At 26.8% G+C, this 21,565-nt stretch overlaps 3 protein-coding genes across 3 annotated transcripts; 1 reads left to right on the top strand and 2 right to left on the bottom strand.

Annotated features, from left to right (window-relative positions):
• The first annotated feature begins 310 nt into the window (after nucleotides 1-310).
• LOC132918259 (activating signal cointegrator 1 complex subunit 3) lies at nucleotides 311-15,367 on the top strand. The gene is made up of 34 exons (XM_060979398.1): nucleotides 311-540; nucleotides 637-847; nucleotides 1,349-1,449; nucleotides 1,621-1,772; nucleotides 1,833-2,111; nucleotides 2,204-2,338; nucleotides 5,560-5,677; nucleotides 5,746-5,908; nucleotides 5,983-6,095; nucleotides 6,163-6,311; nucleotides 6,373-6,573; nucleotides 6,632-6,824; nucleotides 6,886-7,247; nucleotides 7,313-7,533; nucleotides 9,427-9,532; nucleotides 9,700-9,924; nucleotides 10,017-10,136; nucleotides 10,209-10,323; nucleotides 10,393-10,529; nucleotides 10,738-10,914; nucleotides 10,982-11,352; nucleotides 11,431-11,542; nucleotides 11,613-11,781; nucleotides 11,840-12,060; nucleotides 12,128-12,230; nucleotides 12,380-12,936; nucleotides 13,006-13,146; nucleotides 13,208-13,396; nucleotides 13,468-13,770; nucleotides 13,827-14,017; nucleotides 14,076-14,505; nucleotides 14,566-14,652; nucleotides 14,736-14,991; nucleotides 15,157-15,367. The coding sequence occupies exons 2-34, from the start codon at nucleotides 663-665 to the stop codon at nucleotides 15,240-15,242; spliced, it is 6,468 nt and encodes a 2,155-aa protein (XP_060835381.1). The 5' UTR covers nucleotides 311-540; nucleotides 637-662; the 3' UTR covers nucleotides 15,243-15,367.
• Nucleotides 3,138-4,268, bottom strand: LOC132918261 (splicing regulator SDE2). Its single transcript, XM_060979400.1, is given in 2 exon segments — nucleotides 3,138-3,639; nucleotides 3,641-4,268. Coding segments are annotated over 2 exon segments (723 nt in total). The 5' UTR covers nucleotides 4,157-4,268; the 3' UTR covers nucleotides 3,138-3,432.
• Nucleotides 15,368-17,128: 1,761 nt separating the features above from the next.
• Nucleotides 17,129-17,928, bottom strand: LOC132918262 (large ribosomal subunit protein uL14m). The gene is made up of 2 exons (XM_060979401.1): nucleotides 17,767-17,928; nucleotides 17,129-17,653 (listed from the first exon to the last, which is right to left on the bottom strand). Exons 1-2 carry the CDS (start codon nucleotides 17,767-17,769, stop codon nucleotides 17,228-17,230), a joined length of 429 nt encoding a protein of 142 aa, XP_060835384.1. The 5' UTR covers nucleotides 17,770-17,928; the 3' UTR covers nucleotides 17,129-17,227.
• Between the last annotated feature and the right edge of the window lie 3,637 nt (nucleotides 17,929-21,565).

The following is a 21,565-nucleotide window of genomic DNA, read 5'->3' as shown; positions in this document are numbered from 1 at the left end:
TTATCTTAACTCAAGTTAAACGTATTATGTATTATCACCACGGATCTATATCCGTGATTATCACAAATATATAAAACAATGTATTGTTTTATGTATCTGTGTGTATTATCTATTCATATAGATTTTATGGTAACTACTATAGATTTTAAATATATTATACAATCCACAAATAACGATAATATATTCTATTAACTTGTGACACGATTTAAGATAATTAAAATTGAAATAATTAATTGAAGATACAATCCAAACAACCATAGACTGTGATAGTCCATAGACCTTATCTTGAACTAGTGATAAGAATTATTTTAAATCTATTATGGCAATGGTACTCATGGGCCACGGCACTAATGAGAAATGAGAATGACGGTGACTATAAAATAATGTTGTAGTCTGTTGAGTGTTCACTTTCATTCAAAAAATAGAGTGTGTTATAACATTTGAAATCATTAATTGTTTTATTTTTCAAGCGTGTATATATGTAGTTATTGATTAATATAATATATTGTGTTGTTGAAATTGTCAAACTCCTTAAATCAAGTATGACAAATTAATGGATCCTTTTTAAAAATACAGTTCTTAGTATATACATTTTTAACATTTTTATATTGAAGTATTTATTTGATTTTTTAATAGGTTGTCTGATATTTACTTACATAATTATGGCAAAAGTAAAAGCTGGTGTGCATAAGCACGTTAACATTGGTCAGTTACCTAGATATTCAAGATCTATTCGTGTATATCTAAACAGCGATATTACAGAATATATGGAACCAATTAATATTTGGAATCATAACTTTAACGTTATTAAAAAACAAAAAGAGGAAGAAGAAAAAATATTTCAAAAGTAATTATTGTTATTTATATTATATTTGGAAGGTACATTAGGTTTTTACTTAATTACTATTTAATAAAAATTAAGTTTTAAATACATTGTAGTAATTTTTATTTTTTAATTATGTATGTCAATATAATTATGATAAAAATTAATATATTATAACATATAGGTGACACCATTTATCAATTAAAAATTGGATCATATAGATTTATGAAAACATAGTTTGTCTATTCTTCTTTTAACACAAGGAAACATAACTTTAAACTAAACAGTTTTGAAAAAATGCTAAAAAGAATAAATTTTTGAAACTGCTCAGAATACTATTTTACATTTTAATTGTGATTACTTTAGTGTACTATAACTTTGATCAGAGGTGAAAAAATCAAAACGCCCAATACCTAGTCTTTGTTTATCCTGTCAACATTTTTATAGTTTAGTTTTATGACTTTCTATAGTTTTTATATAATTAATATTATTAGATTGTGACTATTCATTATATTTAATTTTTAGATTTCTTACTTTTAATGAACTTTGCAATGTTATTAATGAAACTAAAAATGATATTATTATGAAGAATTTGAATATGTTGTATGGAATAGCACAAGATCTTTGTAAGTATTAAGTATCTAATATAATTATTATTATGTCTGTATACCTGTATTTAACTATTATACTTAATTTGAAAAATTGAATTTTCCTTTTACAATATTATGCTCTTTGTAACATTCACAATTTTTCAAATATCACATTTTTTTACTTTTTAAATGTAATTAATTTTCTAGCCAAAGACGAACAACCAGAAATACTGAGTTCATCAGTGTTATTTTTTTTCAAATTATTTATTGGTGTTTCTGGACTATTAATGAAACATATTTTAGAGCTTAAAAGTATGTTTGGAAAAGTATCAAATAATAATGCAGATCAAATATACAAAGTAATTCTTACTTTATTAATTAGCCTCTTATATGAGAATATAATTTTATTTGAATTTCAGTTGGTTAAAGAAGTAGAACAGTTAATGAATGAGAACAGTTTGAAAAAATTAAAAACACTTTGGGAAAAGCTTGATGACCATAAAGTGAATAATGAAGAAAATCAAAACAAAGATCACAATTCTTTAGTCAATGATAATATAATACATTATAAACCAAACTCCAAATGGGTACCTCCAAATTTTGCTAAGTTACCTATTCCGAACTATGATTCAAAGACATCTACGTTATTCTCTATGGCTTATAATGAAGAAGAAAGAATAAATCATAGTTTTTCAAATGTAAATTGATTTTTTTTTTTATGTTACAACAACTATTATAAACTATTAATTCTAAAATTAATTCCAACATCCCATTATTTTAATTTTTTTAGTTTGGTAGAACTTGGCTATTGAAACAGATTACTAAAACCTCATCAATAGATTTAGGTGTTTCAGATGAAGATTATTATACTAGTATCATAGATCTACTTTCAACTCAAAAATCAGATACTGAACTTCAAGACGAAGTAAGCATTTTTATGATTTTTGTATTATTATAAACAAAGAATTAAATAAATCTTTTAAATACGATTTAAAAACAATTAATTTCAAATTTTAATTTTTTTTAATAATTCTACCTTAAAAACAATGATTGTGAAAAAAATACTTTACTAAACTTGTACATTATAGTAGTTAGCTTAATTTTTGTTTTATCATAAGCATATTCAGAACTAAGACTTTTAGTGCCAATAGCTTTTAAATAATTTTGGAATATGATATAATAGAACACTATTTTTAACTTATTTTACATAGTTTATATATGATATATATTAAAATATAGTAAATGGTGTCCCTAAATCAGTGGTCAGTTATGGTTCTACAAGCTGTAGTCAATACTTCTTATACCTTAATAGTTAATCTTAATTCAAGCCTGGATCTTATATTGATAAATTTAAAATTTGAAAATATGAATAATATAACAATGTTTGGTTAAAATCCAATTTAATTTTTTTTTGTATATTTTAACTTGAAATTTTAAAATGCTCTCTTGAATGTAATACCCATAATTGATATATAATCTCTAATCATTTAAGATTATTATTGAAACTTTTTGAACACTCCTATACTTTGTTCATATTAAGAATTGTACTTGGCAGCCAATTTGTGTGTAGTATATACTACACAGCTGGTATACAGATAGTTTACTTACTAGGTACTGGGTGGAAAATTAGCTAATTTTAACCGCTCCATGATAAAAACATGAATGTTTCTTAAATTGAATTAAGTATATACCAAAAAATAGGATAATGACAAAATAACCCTAAGTTAAAAATTGAAATAAAAAGTTTATTTTAAACAAATATTATAAGACATAATTTAACTAAATTTATCTTAAACTACTATATATGTGCTCTTAGTATTATTAGGATTAAACCATTAACTAACCTATATATTATTTAAATTTACATTGATATGATAGTCATTGAAAATATCATAAATTCAAGTTAAATTTATTTTTGAAAATCATTGTTTATATGCCTTAACAAAAATTAACAGTTTTTAATGTTAATTAAAATTGAAAATTATGTATAAATTATAGTATAATTTTATTTAAAAATTGTTAAGCTTTAATTTTTTTTATTGTAATAGTATCACTATTTTCTAAATCTAAACTTTTACGTTTATTAACATTTTCTGTTTCTTTTAGTTCCTTATCTGATTGTTCTTTTTTGGTCGACTCAGTAGATACATTTTCTTCATCTAATTCATCACAACTGCTATCTGTATCCAAATCAGAATCAAAATATACCTTGGATTTAATTTTTTTTCTTAATTGGAATTTCTGATGTGCCTGCTTTAAAACCACACTCTATTGCATCTGATACGGATTCTGTCATTTCAGACATTTGCTTTTCATAATGTTCATCTTTAAATTCTGTTTTGGGTGCTTGACATAGGCGTTGTAATTTGCGTTTTTTACGCTCTTCTGGATCATCTGTGCTAGGACCTCCTTTGGCTAAAAAATCTTTCACTCGTTTTTCTTCATTGATATCACGTAACCTACGTCCACTTAGATCTCGACAAGCTTCACGGTTAGTTGTTTTTTCAATTTGTGCACCAATTGCTCGTAGCATTGAACCAAATCCTCCCTTGCCTCCCAGTAACCGAGGTACAATATATATAATATCATTTTGAACTGTATTTTCATTCAAAATTTTTCCTTTATACATCAAGAAAAAGTCGTTTTGTAACATACCTGTTTCAATGCTAGCTAATTGTTTTATACTAGGCAAAGACATCTCAGATGTAATATTTAATGTCAATTTCTTCTTATTTATATTCATTTTATAGCGATTTCACTCTATACGAAAGTATTTATTAAACAATTAACTTTATTAGTTACAATTCACGATCATAATTCAAGACAAAAAATTATTAAATAATCATAAGCACTAGTATCTAATCTTAAAAAAAGATGTATTGTAGTTTGTGGTGTTAAAATTGATAAAAATCAGTGTAGACAACTCACTGTTCGCGTAAAATATTTCTATATTTTCTAAAAAATGTTGAAGGGTAAAAATTTTAAATAATTTTAAAAAAAATAAATTAATTGTCATTTGTATATAATTTAAATAATTTATTTAACATTTTTTTAATTATATAATATACAAATGACAAATTATAATTATTTTAAATTTTTACCCTTAAACAGTTTTTTAAATTATGTAGGTACAGATGACAATTATTGACAATGTTAAATGCAGATTGTAATTATACTTTTAGAAATGTTAAAGAAATATTAAATATTTAAATAGATGTATGTTATGATTAAATTTAATTATGTAAATCATAATAAAATAACAAATAATCTATTTAGTTAGTACGGGGCTTTTTTTTTATGATAGGGCTTTTTTTTCTTAGATTCCATATTTTATTGGTATTTTGATGGAAAAATGTTATGTTCTGTTCAAAACATTAAATTTATAATATTATATAATATTATAATATTATATTATAAATTGTAATCTATGATCAATTATATCAACATTCATTGTTTTAATTTTAAAATAAGCAAATAAGCAATGATTATGTAGGTAGTTTCATTCCATAGACATAATTTGTTAAGTTTTAAATAAAAAAAAAAAAACAAATTAATTACTTTATAAATTTTTTTTTAATAAGTATTAATATTTTATATTTTTATTATAATATTCACAATCTTAAAATAATACCATTGTCAAAGAAAAAGATTGGAAAATCACATTTAAGTAGTATAACCTCAAATGATAGATCATTTAGAATTACGTACTTTACTTAAATTATTCTATTTAAACTTCAAGAACTTAATATACATTGGTATAAATGATTTACATAATATAAATATTACTAAAAAAAATCTAAAACCTTAATGAAATAAAAAAATTTGATTTATTAAAAACTAAATTTTAATTTGCAAATTATGATTAAAAATAAATGTATAGTATCAGACCTAACTAGACTTTGTTCAAAGTTCTGAATGTTTTAATAAAAATAAATGCTATAATGTCCTAATTTATTATGTTTATTTATGAATTATGATTGCATATTGAAAACTTCATTACATCAGTATTCATACTATAAATATTCTGTTACTTATGTAGTTTACCTATAATCTATACAAATTTAAATTTAATCAGTATACTTATAGTTTTTCAAAAAATCTATTAATTTATATATTTTAAACTAACTTTTTTCCAATATTTTGTAGTTGTTTAACCTGCTCGGTTTTACTAGACTTACTCTCATTGAAACACTTTTAAAATACAGAAAAGATATTTTGAAACAGTGTACAAATGAAAAAAGAAATTTGCTTTCTACAAATTTAAGTATGAAAACAAAATTATAGTTTATTTTTAAATTATAAATTCTTAATTATTTTAATTATTTTAAGTAGAAATGGATAAAAGACCTAGACATATGGAAATGATTACTATTGAAACTGAAGAAGATAAGTTACTTAGAAAAGAATTAAGGAAAGAAGAAAAGGCTTGCCAAAAAATTAATCGCCGTCATGATTCAGATTCAGATGATGAAATTGTAAAATTGGTTTCTAAAACGTAAGTGAAATAACTTGACTTAGCCTGTTATAACCATGAAATAAATACGTAAAATTTTAATTATTGCATTTAAGGACAAGTTCAGCAAATGTTCCTTCATTTATTGATCCGAAAAGTAGAAAAGCACCTTCAGTTCAGAAGTACCCACATGTATATGATATGAATTTTGAATCAAAAGTATCAAGTTGTAAGTATTTTTTATAAACTTATTTCTAATTTTTTTATTTTTACATAATATGGTATTTATCAAATAGGTTTCATATCTGGAGAATCATGTGTTATCCCTGCGGGAGCTAAAAGAACAGACCATAAAACACATGAAGAAGTTTTTATTCCAGTTACAAAAATGACACAAGAATTGACTGTTGGAAAAGAATTAATTTCCATTAAAACTCTTGATGAAGTTATTTGATTGTATGTTAAACATATAACATTATAACTTATATTTATTTTTGTATTTAAAGGTTGGGCAGAAAGCATTTCATGGAATTACTAATCTTAATAGAATACAATCAGTAGTTTTTGATGCAGCATATAATACAAATGAAAATTTACTAGTATGTGCTCCAACTGGTGCTGGAAAAACCAATGTTGCTTTGTTGACTATAATCCATCAAATTAAACAACACATTAAAAATAATGAAATAAATAAAAATGAATTTAAGGTATACACTTTCACCTTTAGCATAACTTCTTTTCTCACTTTTTCAAATTGTGTTTTAGATTGTATATGTAGCTCCAATGAAAGCTCTTGCTGCTGAAATGACCGCAAATTTTTCTAAACGCCTTTCTAGCCTAGGAATTTCGGTTCGTGAATTTACGGGAGACATGTCACTTACTAAAACAGAAATGCTGAACACTCAAATATTAGTTACAACTCCCGAGAAGTGGGATGTGGCTACTCGTAAAGGAACTGGTTAGGCATTTTTATTTTATATTTATATTTTATCATAAATACTAATATGTTTGTATTTTAGGGGATATTGCGTTAACGAGTTTAGTTAAACTATTAATTATAGATGAGGTTCATTTATTGCATGGTGATCGTGGTCCAGTCCTTGAAGCTCTTGTAGCACGTACCTTAAGACAAGTAGAGTCTTCTCAAAGCATGATTAGAATTGTTGGTTTATCTGCTACATTACCAAATTATAAAGACATAGCTCGTTTCTTAAGAGTCAATCTTTATAAAGGACTATTTTATTTTGATGGACGATTTAGACCAGTGCCATTAGTTCAAACATTTATTGGTGTTCGTGGTAGCAAAACTGTAAAAATGGTACAGGAAATGGATACAGTTTGTTATGATAAAGTATATGAAATGGTACAAAAAGGCCATCAGGTAAGCTAATTTGGTAATATTGATTAATAACATAGTAGTTTAATTTTTGTTTTTTGTGTTTTAAGGTTATGGTGTTTGTTCATGCTCGCAATGCTACAATAAAAACAGCTAATGTTTTTAGAGAACTTTCAACTCAGAAAAATCATCAGACTGCATTCCTACCCCAAGATTCTAATAGAATAGGTATAGCAAAAAAGGCTTTTGAACGTTGTCATTCAAAAGAATTAAGTGAATTATTAAACAGTGGATTTTCTGTCCATCATGCCGGTCTTTTAAGATCTGACAGGTGAATAATTTATAATTTTGCATGTATATCTTTTAAGTGTATGTAATTTTATTGAAGTTTAGATAAATGGTAATAAATCTACAACTCTGAGGGTAAATTAAACAGCTTATTTTATCTATTATAAATAGTGTGATAATTTTTTATTTTGGTAAAAAAAAACCATTTCCTTATTTTTCTATGATTATTATTATTTGTTCTTTATTGGTTAAGTCAGTATTTCTCAACCGGTGTGTCGCTGGGTAAGTCCAAATGTGTCGCGGAAGTACTAATATTAAATGTATGAACTTTGTTGACATTATACAGAATGATTCTTTTATCATAAAACACTCGTTATTTCAAAAAGTATTCATGTTTTTGAAAACATTTTTTTATATAGTTTCAAGTTGTTAAAAAACAACGTTTTTACTAAAAATTATATTTTTTATCCTTATATTTTTTACTTTTTTGAATGACAACATAGAGTTTTAATTTCATATTTCAAAGCAGAATAATTTTCTGAGTATTTTGATGTATAAAAATCAAATTTAGAGTGAGTAATTTATGAGTTATATGTATTTAAAGTTTAGACAAGCAGAGTAGTGGACAAACATTTTGCAGGGTAACCCCGTACTACTCCACTCCACGTATCAAAAATTTAAATACTTATAATTCATAAACTACTCGCCCTAAATTCGATTTTTATGTATCAAAATATTCAGAAAATTATTCTGCTTTGAAATATGAAATTAATACTCCATGTTTTCATTCAAAAAAGTAAAAAAACTTTAAAAAAATATAATTTTTTAATAAAAACGTTGTTTTTTAAACAACTTGTAACTATACAAAAAAAATGTTTTCAAAAACATGAATACTTTTTGAAATAATGAGTGTTTTATGATAAAAGAATCACCTTGTATTTACAAAAATTAATAGGTATTATTCGTATTTTATTTTATTGTATGTCACAAAGAATAAAAAATTTTAATAGTGTGTCGCCATAATACAAAGGTTGAGAAACACTACAAGGGTTATTAGTAGGGCTCGGATTTTAAAGCATAAAAAATAACAAAAAAAGCACAAAATTGTTTTAAAAAAGCAAAAATGAAGCATATTTATTCTTTTAAAAGCAAAAAAAGGCATGACTAAAAATTAACATGAATAATTAGTTATAATTTATAAAACTGAATAAAAAAAAATTGAAATATTAATTTAAATTAAAAAAATAATTTACTACCATGTATTTGGCAAGATTTTCAGAAGTGAAACTGACTCTATTATCTGAGAGGATGTTTTTATACATAGAAAACGAACGGTTAGGTTGCAAGAGGTTTTGTTTAAATCAAACTTATTAAACCCATGATAGTTAATTTCGTTTGATGAAACGCCACACAGTATAGTATTAATGTTTATTTTTATAGCATAACAGATATATAAAAATTCCACAGTTAGAATAACTGAAAAAAACAATAAAAAAGCAATAAAAGCATTTACACAAAAAAAAGCCAAAAAAAGTCCAAATAAATTCGTTTATTTGGAATCAGATTGACGTGAAACGAATTTATGTATAATAATTAGATTTCTATCTTAAATATATAAAAAGAAGCATTTCCTTTAAAATCCGAGCCCTAGTTATTAGCTTTAACAAGAGTATTACATTTTTTCTTTATATTATATATTATTATACAATTCAATTTTTTTAAGATATAAAATGTTTTGAAAATGGACTATCTATTATTATTGTTTTAATATTCTAATAGATTATTTAATTAAACAGTAATTAGATGGTACATACTGGTAATTATTTGGAATATTTTGAAATTTTTTGGTGCATAATTGCATTAAATCTTAATGTTTTTAAGGACATAGAAATCTAGAATTATCATAATACAATTATATTTTATGTATATATTACAGAAACCTAGTAGAAAAGTACTTTGCTGAAGGTGCTATTAAAGTATTAGTATGCACAGCAACATTAGCATGGGGAGTTAATCTTCCAGCTCATGCAGTTATAATTAAGGTAAATAATATAATATATAATAAACCTATTAGATATTTCATTATTTTATTTTTTAGATAAATCAATATGCCTTTGTAGGATTTTAATTGATCTTAGTGTTAAAAATAAAATATTATGATTGTTTTTAAACATTTGTGTTTTAAATAAATAAATAAAATTATTCATAGGGAACAGAAATATATGACTCAAAACATGGAACATTTATTGATCTGGGTATGCTTGATGTTTTACAAATTTTTGGTCGTGCTGGAAGACCTCAATTTGATACTTCTGGACATGGAATGATTATTACACCACATACCAAACTTCACAAATATTTATCATTGCTTACCAATCAAATACCAATTGAAAGTTGTTTTGTACAACATCTTGTCAATAATTTGAATGCTGAGGTATGCATTACTATACAACAAGTTTAAGCTATTTTCAAATAATTTAAAATCTTGTCATATTACTGGTCCTAATAGTATTTTTTAATTTTTAGGTTGTATTAGGTACAATATCAAATGTTGAGGAAGCTGTTACGTGGCTTAGTTATACTTATTTATTTGTCAGAATGCGCATAAATCCTCACGTTTATGGCATATCGCTTGAGGAAGTTGAAGTAAATGAACAGTCCAGTTGTTATTTATATTTTATAAGTAATTTTTACTTATGTATTTTATTATTATAACAGATGGATCCAATGTTAGTCAACAAAAGAAAAGAATTTATTATAAATGCAGCAATGGCTTTAGATAGAGCTCAAATGTTACGTTACAACGAAAGAACAGGCGATCTTTCATCAACAGGTTCATTATTAACTTCAATTATTTAATAACTATTTTCTATATTTAAATTATAATTATTTTATTTTACAGACATGGGTCGTACAGCAAGTCATTTTTATATTAGCTATGACAGCGTTGAAATATTTAATCAAAGTATAAAGCCTTTTATGAATATGTCAGAAATATTATCAATGATTTCTAGTGCAAAAGAATTTGATCAGTTAAAGGTTTATTATAATAAATATATGTATTCTGTCCAATATGAGAACACACCGCAGCTCTAATAAAAATTGGTTTTTCTGCACATCCCCGCTCAAGACCAGTTTGATTAAGGTAGGGGATGTGCAGAATTAGTGCATTCTCTTGCTGGACAGAGTAAAGTAAATCTTATCAAGTATAATTAGTGTTAATATTATTTTAAATTTTATTTCGAAGGTTCGTGATGATGAAGTTATTGAGTTAGAAACATTATCTCGTAAATTTTGTCACGTTGAGTGCCAAAGTTCAGCTGTAAACGTGAATGGTAAAGTTAATATACTTTTACAAACATATCTTGCACGTGGTAGAGCTAAATCTTTTTCTTTAATATCTGACCTGGTGTATATCTCACAGGTAAATTTAAAGTTTATATTAACACTATATTTTTTAATTAAGATACATAAATAATTTATTTTAATAGAATGCGACAAGAATTGCACGGGCATTATTTGACATGGTTTTACGACGTAATAATGCTATGATGTCCGCTAAATTATTGGAAATTTGTCAAATGTTTGAAATGACACAATGGGATTTTGAATCTGAATTACGGCAATTTTCTGATGTTCTTCCTTGGGAAATTATAGATAAAATTGAACAAAGGAAATTATCATTTAGTCGTATTCGAGAAATGGATGCTAAAGAATTAGGGATTCTACTTAGAAATCAAAATGTAGGTGCTGCTGTTAAAAAGTGTGCCATGCAACTTCCATATATTGAGGCTGTTGAAAGTATTCAACCTATTACTAGAACTATTTTAAGAATAAATTTAGAACTATTCCCTGAATTTGAGTATGTAACAAGACATAGTTTCATACAATTTGTATTTTTATTACTTTTGTTTATAAATTGTATTATTTTGTAATTTAGATGGAATGATAGGTTTCATGGTAAGACATCAGTTGCTTTTTGGATATGGATTGAAGATCCGGAAACAGATATGATATACCATTGGGAACAGTTTCTTATTACAAAAAATCAGGTAATAGAAAAAAAAATTATTTACATTAATTTTTTTTGAATTTTCTTAAGATAATGTTAATATTTTTAAGGTTGTTAGAAAAGAAACACAAAAGTTGATATTTACCATACCTTTAGTTGAACCATTACCATCACAATATATACTACATTGTACTTCAGACCGATGGTTAGGTACAACTTTCACTACACCATTAACATTCCAGCATCTTATAATTCCACATAGTCATGCTTCAGTGACAGGTATATAAATCAACAATGTTTTAATAATATTTTTTAACAAAAAAAAATTTTGTTTTAGATTTATTGGAACTTCAGCCATTACCACTATCTGCACTTAAAAATCAGAGTTATCAATCTTTATATAATTTTACACACTTTAATCCAATACAGACACAAATATTTCACTGTTTATATCATACTGATAATAATGTACTCTTGGGTGCGCCTACTGGGTCTGGTAAAACAATAGCTGCTGAAATTGCTATGTTCAGAGTATTCAATGAACAGCCAGAGGCAAAAGTAATAAATTATTAAATAATTTAAATTATGATTTGCTTATGTTGAATAATATCATATATGTTTTTAGGTAGTATATATAGCTCCATTAAAGGCACTTGTGAGAGAACGTATGAATGATTGGAAAATAAGATTAGAAGAGAAATTAAAAAAATCAGTTGTAGAATTAACAGGTATTATTTGTTACATAATATAAGGACAATTATTTTAATACTAAACACTCATTATTCCAGTCATTGTTTTTTTTTTTTTTTTTTTAAATGAAAAATTCTAAGATTTTACTCAATTCTTTGAATTAATTTCAAATAATAATTTTTTTTAGGTGACGTCACACCCGACATAAAAGCTATTTCAAATTCATCAGTAATTGTCACTACTCCAGAAAAATGGGATGGTGTTTCTCGTAGTTGGCAAACTCGTAACTATGTCCGCCAAGTGGCTTTGGTAGTACTTGATGAAGTCCATCTTTTGGGAGAAGATCGTGGTCCAGTGTTAGAGATAATAATCTCTAGGATAAATTTTATATCAAAGCATACTGGACAACATACTCGCCTTGTAGCTTTAACAACTGCTCTGTCAACAGCTGCTGATCTTGCAGCTTGGTTACATATTGGGGAAATGGGTCTTTATAATTTCCGTCCATCTGTAAGGCCAGTTCCTCTAGAAGTACACATCAGTGGCTATGCTGGACGAAATTATTGTCCAAGAATGGCCACCATGAACAAACCAATTTATCAAGCTATAAGGCAACACTCTCCAACACAACCAGTTATGATTTTTGTATCATCAAGGAGACAAACTCGACTAACTGCATTGGATCTGATTGCATATTTAGGTGTTGAAGATAACCCTAAGCAGTGGGTTCGCAAAAGTGATTACGTAAGAAAAATATTGCACATTCAATAATTTTTTATGATTAAAAATTTAATTCAAATTATTATCTTGTAGGAAATGGATCTAATAATTGAAAATATAAGAGATCCAAATTTGAAGCTTTGTCTAGCTTTTGGTTTAGGCTTACATCATGCTGGATTACAAGATAAAGACCGTAAAATTGTTGAAGAATTATTTGTTAACCAACATATTCAAGTAAGATACCAACACTCTGTATTTAAAAAAATATCAAAAAAATGATTTTGTTTATTTTAAGGTTTTAATTGCTACTTCAACTTTAGCATGGGGCGTTAATTTTCCTGCACACTTTGTTATAGTGAAAGGTACTGAATTTTATGATGGCAAACTCAAAAGATATGTTGACATGCCAATTACAGATGTGTTACAAATGATGGGAAGAGCAGGAAGGCCCCAATATGATAATATGGGAATAGCTTTAATCATGGTAGAAATAAAGAATGAAAAATTAAACTTACTTGTTAGTTTTATATGTTATAAATCTATTTATTTTTTCAGGTTCATGACATAAAAAAAACTTTTTATAAAAAATTTCTGTATGAACCTTTTCCTGTTGAATCATCTTTGGTAGATGTATTACCTGACCATTTCAATGCTGAAATTGTAGCTGGAACTATTAAGACTAAACAAGATGCCATTGAATATTTGACTTGGACATATCTTATACAAAGACTTATGAAAAACCCAGAATATTATGGATTACATAGCTTGGAAGAAAGTTCTATTAACAAATTTCTTTCAGATTTAGTAGAACGATGTATTGGAACTTTATATTCTAGTTATTGTCTAGAAATTGATGAAGTATATATTTTTATTTGTTATTGTAGAGCTTAACATTTAATCACATTTAAATTTAGGATCAACGTACTGTAAGACCTACTCCACTGGGCCATATTGCTTCATATTACTATTTACAACATAAAACAGTTAAAACTTTTCAAGAGAGGCTTAAGGGTGAACTTGATATGAGTGATTTAATAAAAGTCTTAGTTGATGCCGAGGAGTTTAGTTTACTACCTGTTAGACATAACGAAGACCTTATGAATACGTAAGTAATTTAAAAAATAAAAATAATTATTTTTTTATAACATTTAATTTGTATTCAGCGAATTAGACAAACAATGTCCTCTTGATATTGATGGCCGTTTGTATGAAAGTTCTCATACAAAAACGTTGATTTTGCTTCAAGCACATTTCTCTCATTTAAAAATGCCGTGTTCAGATTATATTACCGATCTCAAGTCAGTATTAGATCAATCAATACGTATCCTACAAGCGATGATAGATATCAGTGCAGAAGCTGGTTACTTAGTGTTGTGTTTAAGATTAGTGCAATTGATGCAAATGATTATTCAAGCTCGGTGGATCACTGACCCACCTGTACTCACTTTACCTAATGTAGAAAAACATTTAATACCATCACAAGTGTTGCCGTTACTTTGCTTACCCCATTTATGCAATAAAGCACTTAAAAGTTATAAAATGTTTGAAGAAATTATGCTAAAAACTCAACTTGAACACGAAGAAATTGAAAAAGTAAAATTCAGTAAAAATATTCCATTTGTAATACTTTTTAAGCTTAACTTTAATTTTTAGGCATTTAAAACTATCATAGATATGCCAGTAGTAGAACTCCATCTATTTATTCAAGGCAATTGGTCTGATAGTGATGAAGTTCAAAAGGTAATAGAAAATTTTTTTATAATTCATAACATTTTTAAATTGAATAAAATTGATTAAAACAATAACATTTTTAACTTTAATAGAAACCGGTAGAGAATGGTAAAAGAATGGACATTTTGGCCGGATCAGAATATACATTAGTTGCTGAGATAAAAATCCTCAACCGTGTAATACCATCAAAAGCATATGCACCAAAATTTTCCAAACCAAAAGATGTTGGTTGGTTTATGATTCTTGGTTCTATAGAACAATGGGAGCTGATAGCACTGAAGCGTAATACTAATAACCGCTATAGAACAACTTCTAGCAGATTAGCATTTAATACACCCGCAAAACCAAGTAAATAATTTATAATTTTTTTTGTTAAATAGTTATAAATGTTATAATAATCATTAAGAATTTTCACTGAGCGAGTCATCAAAATTATTTTTGAAACCTTTAACCTAATATTTTTCAACATTGTATAATAATTTTGAATCTTGTATTACTTTCTGTTTTTTATAGGTTATTTAAATTGGACTTTCTATATGATGTCAGATTGTTACCTTGGTTTGGACCAACAATATGAAATTGAATTCAATGTGATATAAAACATATATTAAAAATAATAAGGTAAACCAAATCATTATTTTATTGTTAATATGTATTTGTATATAATATAATACATAAAAAGCATTTTTATATTTTTTTGAATAAATTGTGTTTTGTTATATTATTTCTTTTATTTTTATTTTCTATAACTAGTCAAAATTTACATTTTCGTATAAATATATGTATTATATTTTTTTATTTGACTTCTTTGAAAACTTCATAAAACAAAATTGATAAAACTTGTAAATTATAAAATGTGACTTTAAAGGTTGTTATTATAAAAAAGAAATAATAGAAATACTAAAAAATCAAATATTTTGAAGTCTTATAATAATTAATATAATATAACTTTAACATTGTTTTAATTATTATAAAAATATAGAAACTGATACCATTTATTCAATGCTCGCGCCATTGTTTTAAAAATGATAAAAATTTAGGCTATATTATATATAACTGTACAGTTTGCATTCAATAGTAAATGCTACATTTAAATTTAAATTATTATTATATTATTCAGAAAAACATTGAATGATAGACATGATAATTGATAACTATTGATATAGCATATGGCATCTATACTTATGCCTGATTAAATGGCTATCCTTGTCAAAATGTAATTAAATAAATACATCTATATTTTTATTGTTATATTATAACCTAGGAATAAGCAACTCAATGCTACTAGAGTGTCAATTATTTAAAGTAAAAATTTAGCGGGCCAGATAACAGAAACTAAAATATTCAATAAAATTTACAATTAATATTTATTCAGCAAATTAATAGCACGACACGACGGATATGACTAAACTGATTAACTATTAGCTATGTTAACTATGCCCTTTCAATTAATATAAATGATTATAATTATATTGATTTTATAAATTAATTTGAAATGTAGCACCGGCCAGTTAAAAATGGTATGTGGGCCGGATGTGACCCGTATGCCACCAGTCTCTGCTATAATCTAATCTATAGGCATCAAGGATATTGATGCACCATAGCTCAGGTACTCATTGAAAAGGAATTTTTCTCTAAAATAATGCATAATGCATATGCATATTCAATTTTTAATTTCTTGGGCGCATGTTAAGAGGATGGGATTAGAGGTGAACCAACAGAAAACCAAATATATGTGTATGACACGAATAGATATAGATAACTCAGATCTAGAAGTAGATAATCTTACCTTCGAAAAAGTTAACCAATTCACATACCTCGGAGTAAACATTAACAGTACAAATATTATGCACAATGAAATTAAAAATAGATTATCAAGTGATAACAAATGTTATTTTAGTTTATTAAAACTACTTAAATCAAAGCATCTATCTTATGAATCAAAGAAAATCCTATACACCAGTTACATTAGACCGATCATAACATATGGATGTGAGACATGGTCAACCACCAAGGGAAACCACCAGAGCTTAATTACCTTTGAAAGAAAAATACTAAGAAAAATTTATGGCCCCCTATATAACAGAGAAACAGAGCAATTTGAAAGAAGACATAATAATGATTTACGGGAGCTATACAGAAGACCAAATATTCTGTCATATATAAGGAGCAAAAGACTCGAATGGTTAGGACACGTATGGAGGGCGGATGGCCGAATTATTAAACAAGCTATGATAGCCAAAATGACGGGTAAAAGACCCCTGGGCAGACCCAGAACAAGATGGAAGGACTCAGTTGTGAAGGATCTAAGAGTGCTTCAAGAAAGGGCTCAGTTAGACATTGCGTATAATAGGGAAGAATGGAACAAGTTTGTGATGGCAGCGTTGGACCTCAATGGTCCCTTAAGCTGTATATGATGATGATAATGATGATGATGTTATATGGCCCATACTGTAACCGTCAGGAAATATTTGAAAAAAATATATAATTTCTAATACATTTTTATTCTCACAGTACATAAATAACATTGAAAAAATATACAACTAAATTTATATATATATATATATATACTTATCACTAATATTTATACATAATTTGAAGCAATAGCCAGTAATTTAGTGTAATCAGCTCCTTTTGAGAAAGTTTTTTCTTTTAATATAGTTCTAAGAACGATTGGAATGGGAACATTAATTCGAGTTCCAAGTGGTGTGCCATTATCATCAATTAATACTATATTGTTGCTATCAAACCTGGGAATATTGGGTTTTTGTTCTTTGACGCAGCCAACAATTATAGCTTTTACTTTTTCACCCTTGATGGCAACCAGTATTTTGTCACCAATTGTGCCAATACCTTTTTTATTATAAATGTGTATGCAACGCGGGGGTTTACCTTCAGCCATCGCTTGCTTGCCAATTGTGCTGTTGTCGACAACACGCAGACGGGTCAGTTTCATTATGTGATTGCAAACAGCTGAAGTGGAAAATTTTCGGGTAGCAAAAATCGTAGACTAAAAAAAAATTTAAAAATAATAAACTTATTTTAATTATATGAAGACTTAACCATAAGTAATTTTATTTTGAATTAAAATTAACTACCAACAAAGTGGTGAACAAGACTTACCATAATTCAAAGTAGCTATTAACACGTTTGACGTAAACCTACAAACTACACAAAAGTAGACAGAACAGTTACAGATTTTTATAATGTGCAAATACTGAATAGTGAAAAGAAAATAGAGTTTACCATTTACTACCATCTGTAACTACAAGTTCAATGATTACAATTTTTCATTGATAAAAAAATGGAAGGGCCCGGTCATTGATAAGATCATAGACTTATAATAATATAAGTCCATGGATAAGATAATCCTCATGTCGGCCGTGGATAATAAGTTGCCTACACAGATGTATAAAATAAATTTTATATTATTTTATATAATATCTGTGGTTGGCGGTTGCCTATAATATACCCGCGTTGCCCCTCGTTCAATATATTATAATATCCAGTATCCACTCACAGAAATCCAATTCAAATTATTCAATTAATACCCTAGAGACTAAAGTCGAGAAAGCATGATAATAATTATTATATACTATAAAATTTATTTTTATTTTATTATTAAAGTTTCAATTTAATTCGTTTTGTACTCACTCTTTTTTAAAGTTTGGTAGGTAATCGCTACACAGTTGGAGTAAACTCATACTTTTATAATGTATATGATAATTTACTAAATTATTTAGTACCTATTCAAATTAATGCTTATATTAAAAATTGTTATACATACAAAATATAACACATTAAATAAAGAATACAATAATAATATAAAGGGAAAATTTATAAATATGCAATTGATAATCCAATAGGTATCTACTTTAATATTTATTTGTATTCAATATACCATTATTTGTTGTTAAAAAATATTCTTATAGTGGTAGTATATAGTATGTAAATGTAAGCATTGCGTATATGAGGGGAGCGATAGGGGCTTTCTTTGTATAGATATTTCACTATTTGCTATATATATTTCATGAAGACATTACAAATTACCTATTAATAACAAGTGTTATAGTTTAGTGGTTGTACCGTATGGACCTAAATAATAAAACACATTTACTGAAATTTTAAATAGCAGGGATATTGATATTAGGTAAGTACTGCATTTTATAAATCTCATCTAATTCTTCTTATGCATGGTGATGGTTTGGAACTCTTTGAATTGTTGTAGATTGAAAACATGGCTTAGATCGAAAATGGTAAAAAAACGTTTAAATGGTTTGGCTTTACTGTATGTAAATAGACATATTGATATACCTGTTGAGTAAATAATTAATAAATTTGCAATGACGAGAAAAAAGAAACTTAGATTTTTTAATTTATAAAAAATAAAAATACAGGTTGATACTATTATAATGTATTGTAAATATCAAATGTATGAATAAATAATTTAATAGTTTATAATTTATATTATAGTTATTATTATTTTGTTTCAATTCTGATAACATTTGTTTTTTTTGTTTTGGTTGAGTGGAGGGGAGCTATATTGTCAAGAAAATAATTATTTAGAATGTTAAAATGTATAACACTCGGGGTGATTGGCACTAAAGCATCATAGATAATATATAGGTATTAATTATAAAATCAAGTCAGATACTTCTGTATAAGATCAATAACACAAGAAAAATGCATGTAATTAGAAATCAAATAATAATATTGTTGTTTACATTTGTGAACGTGCTATTTGCCGATAAATATTATAAATATTATTATATTTATCGATGATTTTTACAGACATTTTAAATAAAATGTATTGCCTTGTTGGCGACGATGTGTGTCATAATAGTGTCTAAATATTATGAATATTATAAATATTATTATATTTATCGATGATTTTTACAGACATTTTAAATAAAATGTATTGCCTTGTTGGCGACGATGTGTGTCATAATAGTGTCTCCAGTAGTTATTTACCTTGCTCTGAATCTAGAGCATTTGGAGTGAAATGTGAATATACCACGTAAAAATAATGACATTAACCAAATTAAAAATATTGTTAATACGTATTGTATTGTTTTCTATTTCTATAGATTATAACACGGTTAATGTTACATACATATCCTCAGTTTAATAGGGTTCTAATTTCTATAGAGGCAGACTAGACAGAGCCGTTATGGCTCCTACTCGTCTAAAAAAAGAGCACATCGATTCTGTGCATCCCTACGCGATTACATTACACCCTGCTGTAGAAAACAGTTGCTCCACTGCGGAGTGTCGCTCAATTACAAAAAATTCGGCAAGCCGCGAGATGTTCTCTCGTTGGGATAGAGTACATTATATTTTGATACGATATACATAGACATTTCACTACATCAATTACATATTTACATCGACACGAATAACAACACAATGTGGTCAGGAGCCATACAGTTATATAATGTGTACTGGTTACTACTATTACAACTACATATTATAGTATCTAATTAGAATCAAGAGTATAAAACAGCGGGTCCTTACTAAAACTGTCGGTAAATTTACTGTCAGAGTGAATAATTTGCATTTTGGGCAAAGCCCGAAACCGTATCTGTTTTTATCAATATTGGTTATATTGCCCGACTGCCCGAGCAAGTTGCAAGCGAAATAAATTTCAAGACATCCATGTCTCTGTTCAAATACTTCAAATTTTACGTAATCGGCGTCTTTGTAGGCGTTTGTCGGGTGGTGGTCATAGAACACCCGTTCGTCAGTTCCATCACAGAAACATGTCAACTATTTGTAAGCACACTGTGTATAGTGTGCTTGCCGTTTGCGCACAAGTCAGTCATCGAGTAGGTATCTTAATTAAACCAACTAGGTACTAAGTATAATAATACGAGCATATAACTATTAACTATACAAGTAGGATACGTAATTGTAAAGCTGGTTTCACACGTACGGTTTATATCCACTTATAACTCATCATGGGTTATTCAATTTGTATATTTGTATGGGAAAAATAGCTTATGTTCAATTTCGGGCGGTCCGACTGCTTCCGCTAACTAAAACCCGCATGTTATAATTATACTTAAACGTGTATTCAAAACGGCAGACGCGGTTTCAAACCGCCACGGATAAAAACCACTGTGTAAGCAGCATAAGACGACAGTCAACGACATACTCATGTTGGTGTCAAAAGTAATACAATTTGATTTCTGACCTATATTTTATTATACTTATTATAGTATAGTAAAGATAATCACTTGCATGTTGATTACCGGCAGATTAATTAAAGGGTGTGCCTACAATAACCTAAGCCAGAGATGTAATAAAGAATTTTTATAAAAATAATTTAGAGAAAAAATATTATTATCATATGGTGAAGTTAATTAAATAGTACCGAAACGAATAAGTTAATAGTTTATAACTATATGTCATTTTGTATAATATACTAATATAGTATTTCAGTACTATAAATAAGTTTAGTTAAAATTTCAATATTAAGTCGCTAACTTATTTTTAAACGTTCATATTACAAAAATTGATTAATTGGAAACTGTTTTGTCTATCTTTTTATCACAATTATTGCCCACTGAAGATAATTTTCTTCATCGTTCAAGCATAATACACTATAACAACTGATTACACATATTAATCATAACTAACATGAAAATGGTCACTCTTAGTAATAACAAGAAATGTAACTATTAAATTTTTATAATAAGGCAGGGAATAGTATACATTTACGAACAAAATACATACAGATATTGAGAAGAGCATGTTTAAAACTAAAATATTTAAAGTCAATTATTTTTTTACAATTTTTTTTTTATATTTTAGAAATAACATTAACCGCAACTTTACACATTATTAATTTATATATAACTGTACACAATAGTCCGACAATGGTATCAACGTATATAGAAAAATATAGTTATTTTCTCCAATG

The sequence above is a fragment of the Rhopalosiphum padi genome, chromosome 1, assembly GCF_020882245.1.
Source record: "Rhopalosiphum padi isolate XX-2018 chromosome 1, ASM2088224v1, whole genome shotgun sequence".
In the NCBI taxonomy this organism is placed as follows: domain Eukaryota; kingdom Metazoa; phylum Arthropoda; class Insecta; order Hemiptera; family Aphididae; genus Rhopalosiphum; species Rhopalosiphum padi.
This window is presented reverse-complemented; position numbering and strand designations above follow the sequence as displayed.

Bases quoted from the DNA above. Each gene is read 5' to 3' on its own strand.
- LOC132918259 (XM_060979398.1), top strand. From the start codon at position 663: ATGGCAAAAGTAAAAGCTGGTGTGCATAAGCACGTTAACATTGGTCAG. The intron at 1,450-1,620 runs GTAAGTATTAAG...TTAATTTTCTAG, and splicing joins TGGAATAGCACAAGATCTTT to CCAAAGACGAACAACCAGAA. The intron at 11,782-11,839 runs GTATATAAATCA...ATTTTGTTTTAG, and splicing joins TAGTCATGCTTCAGTGACAG to ATTTATTGGAACTTCAGCCA.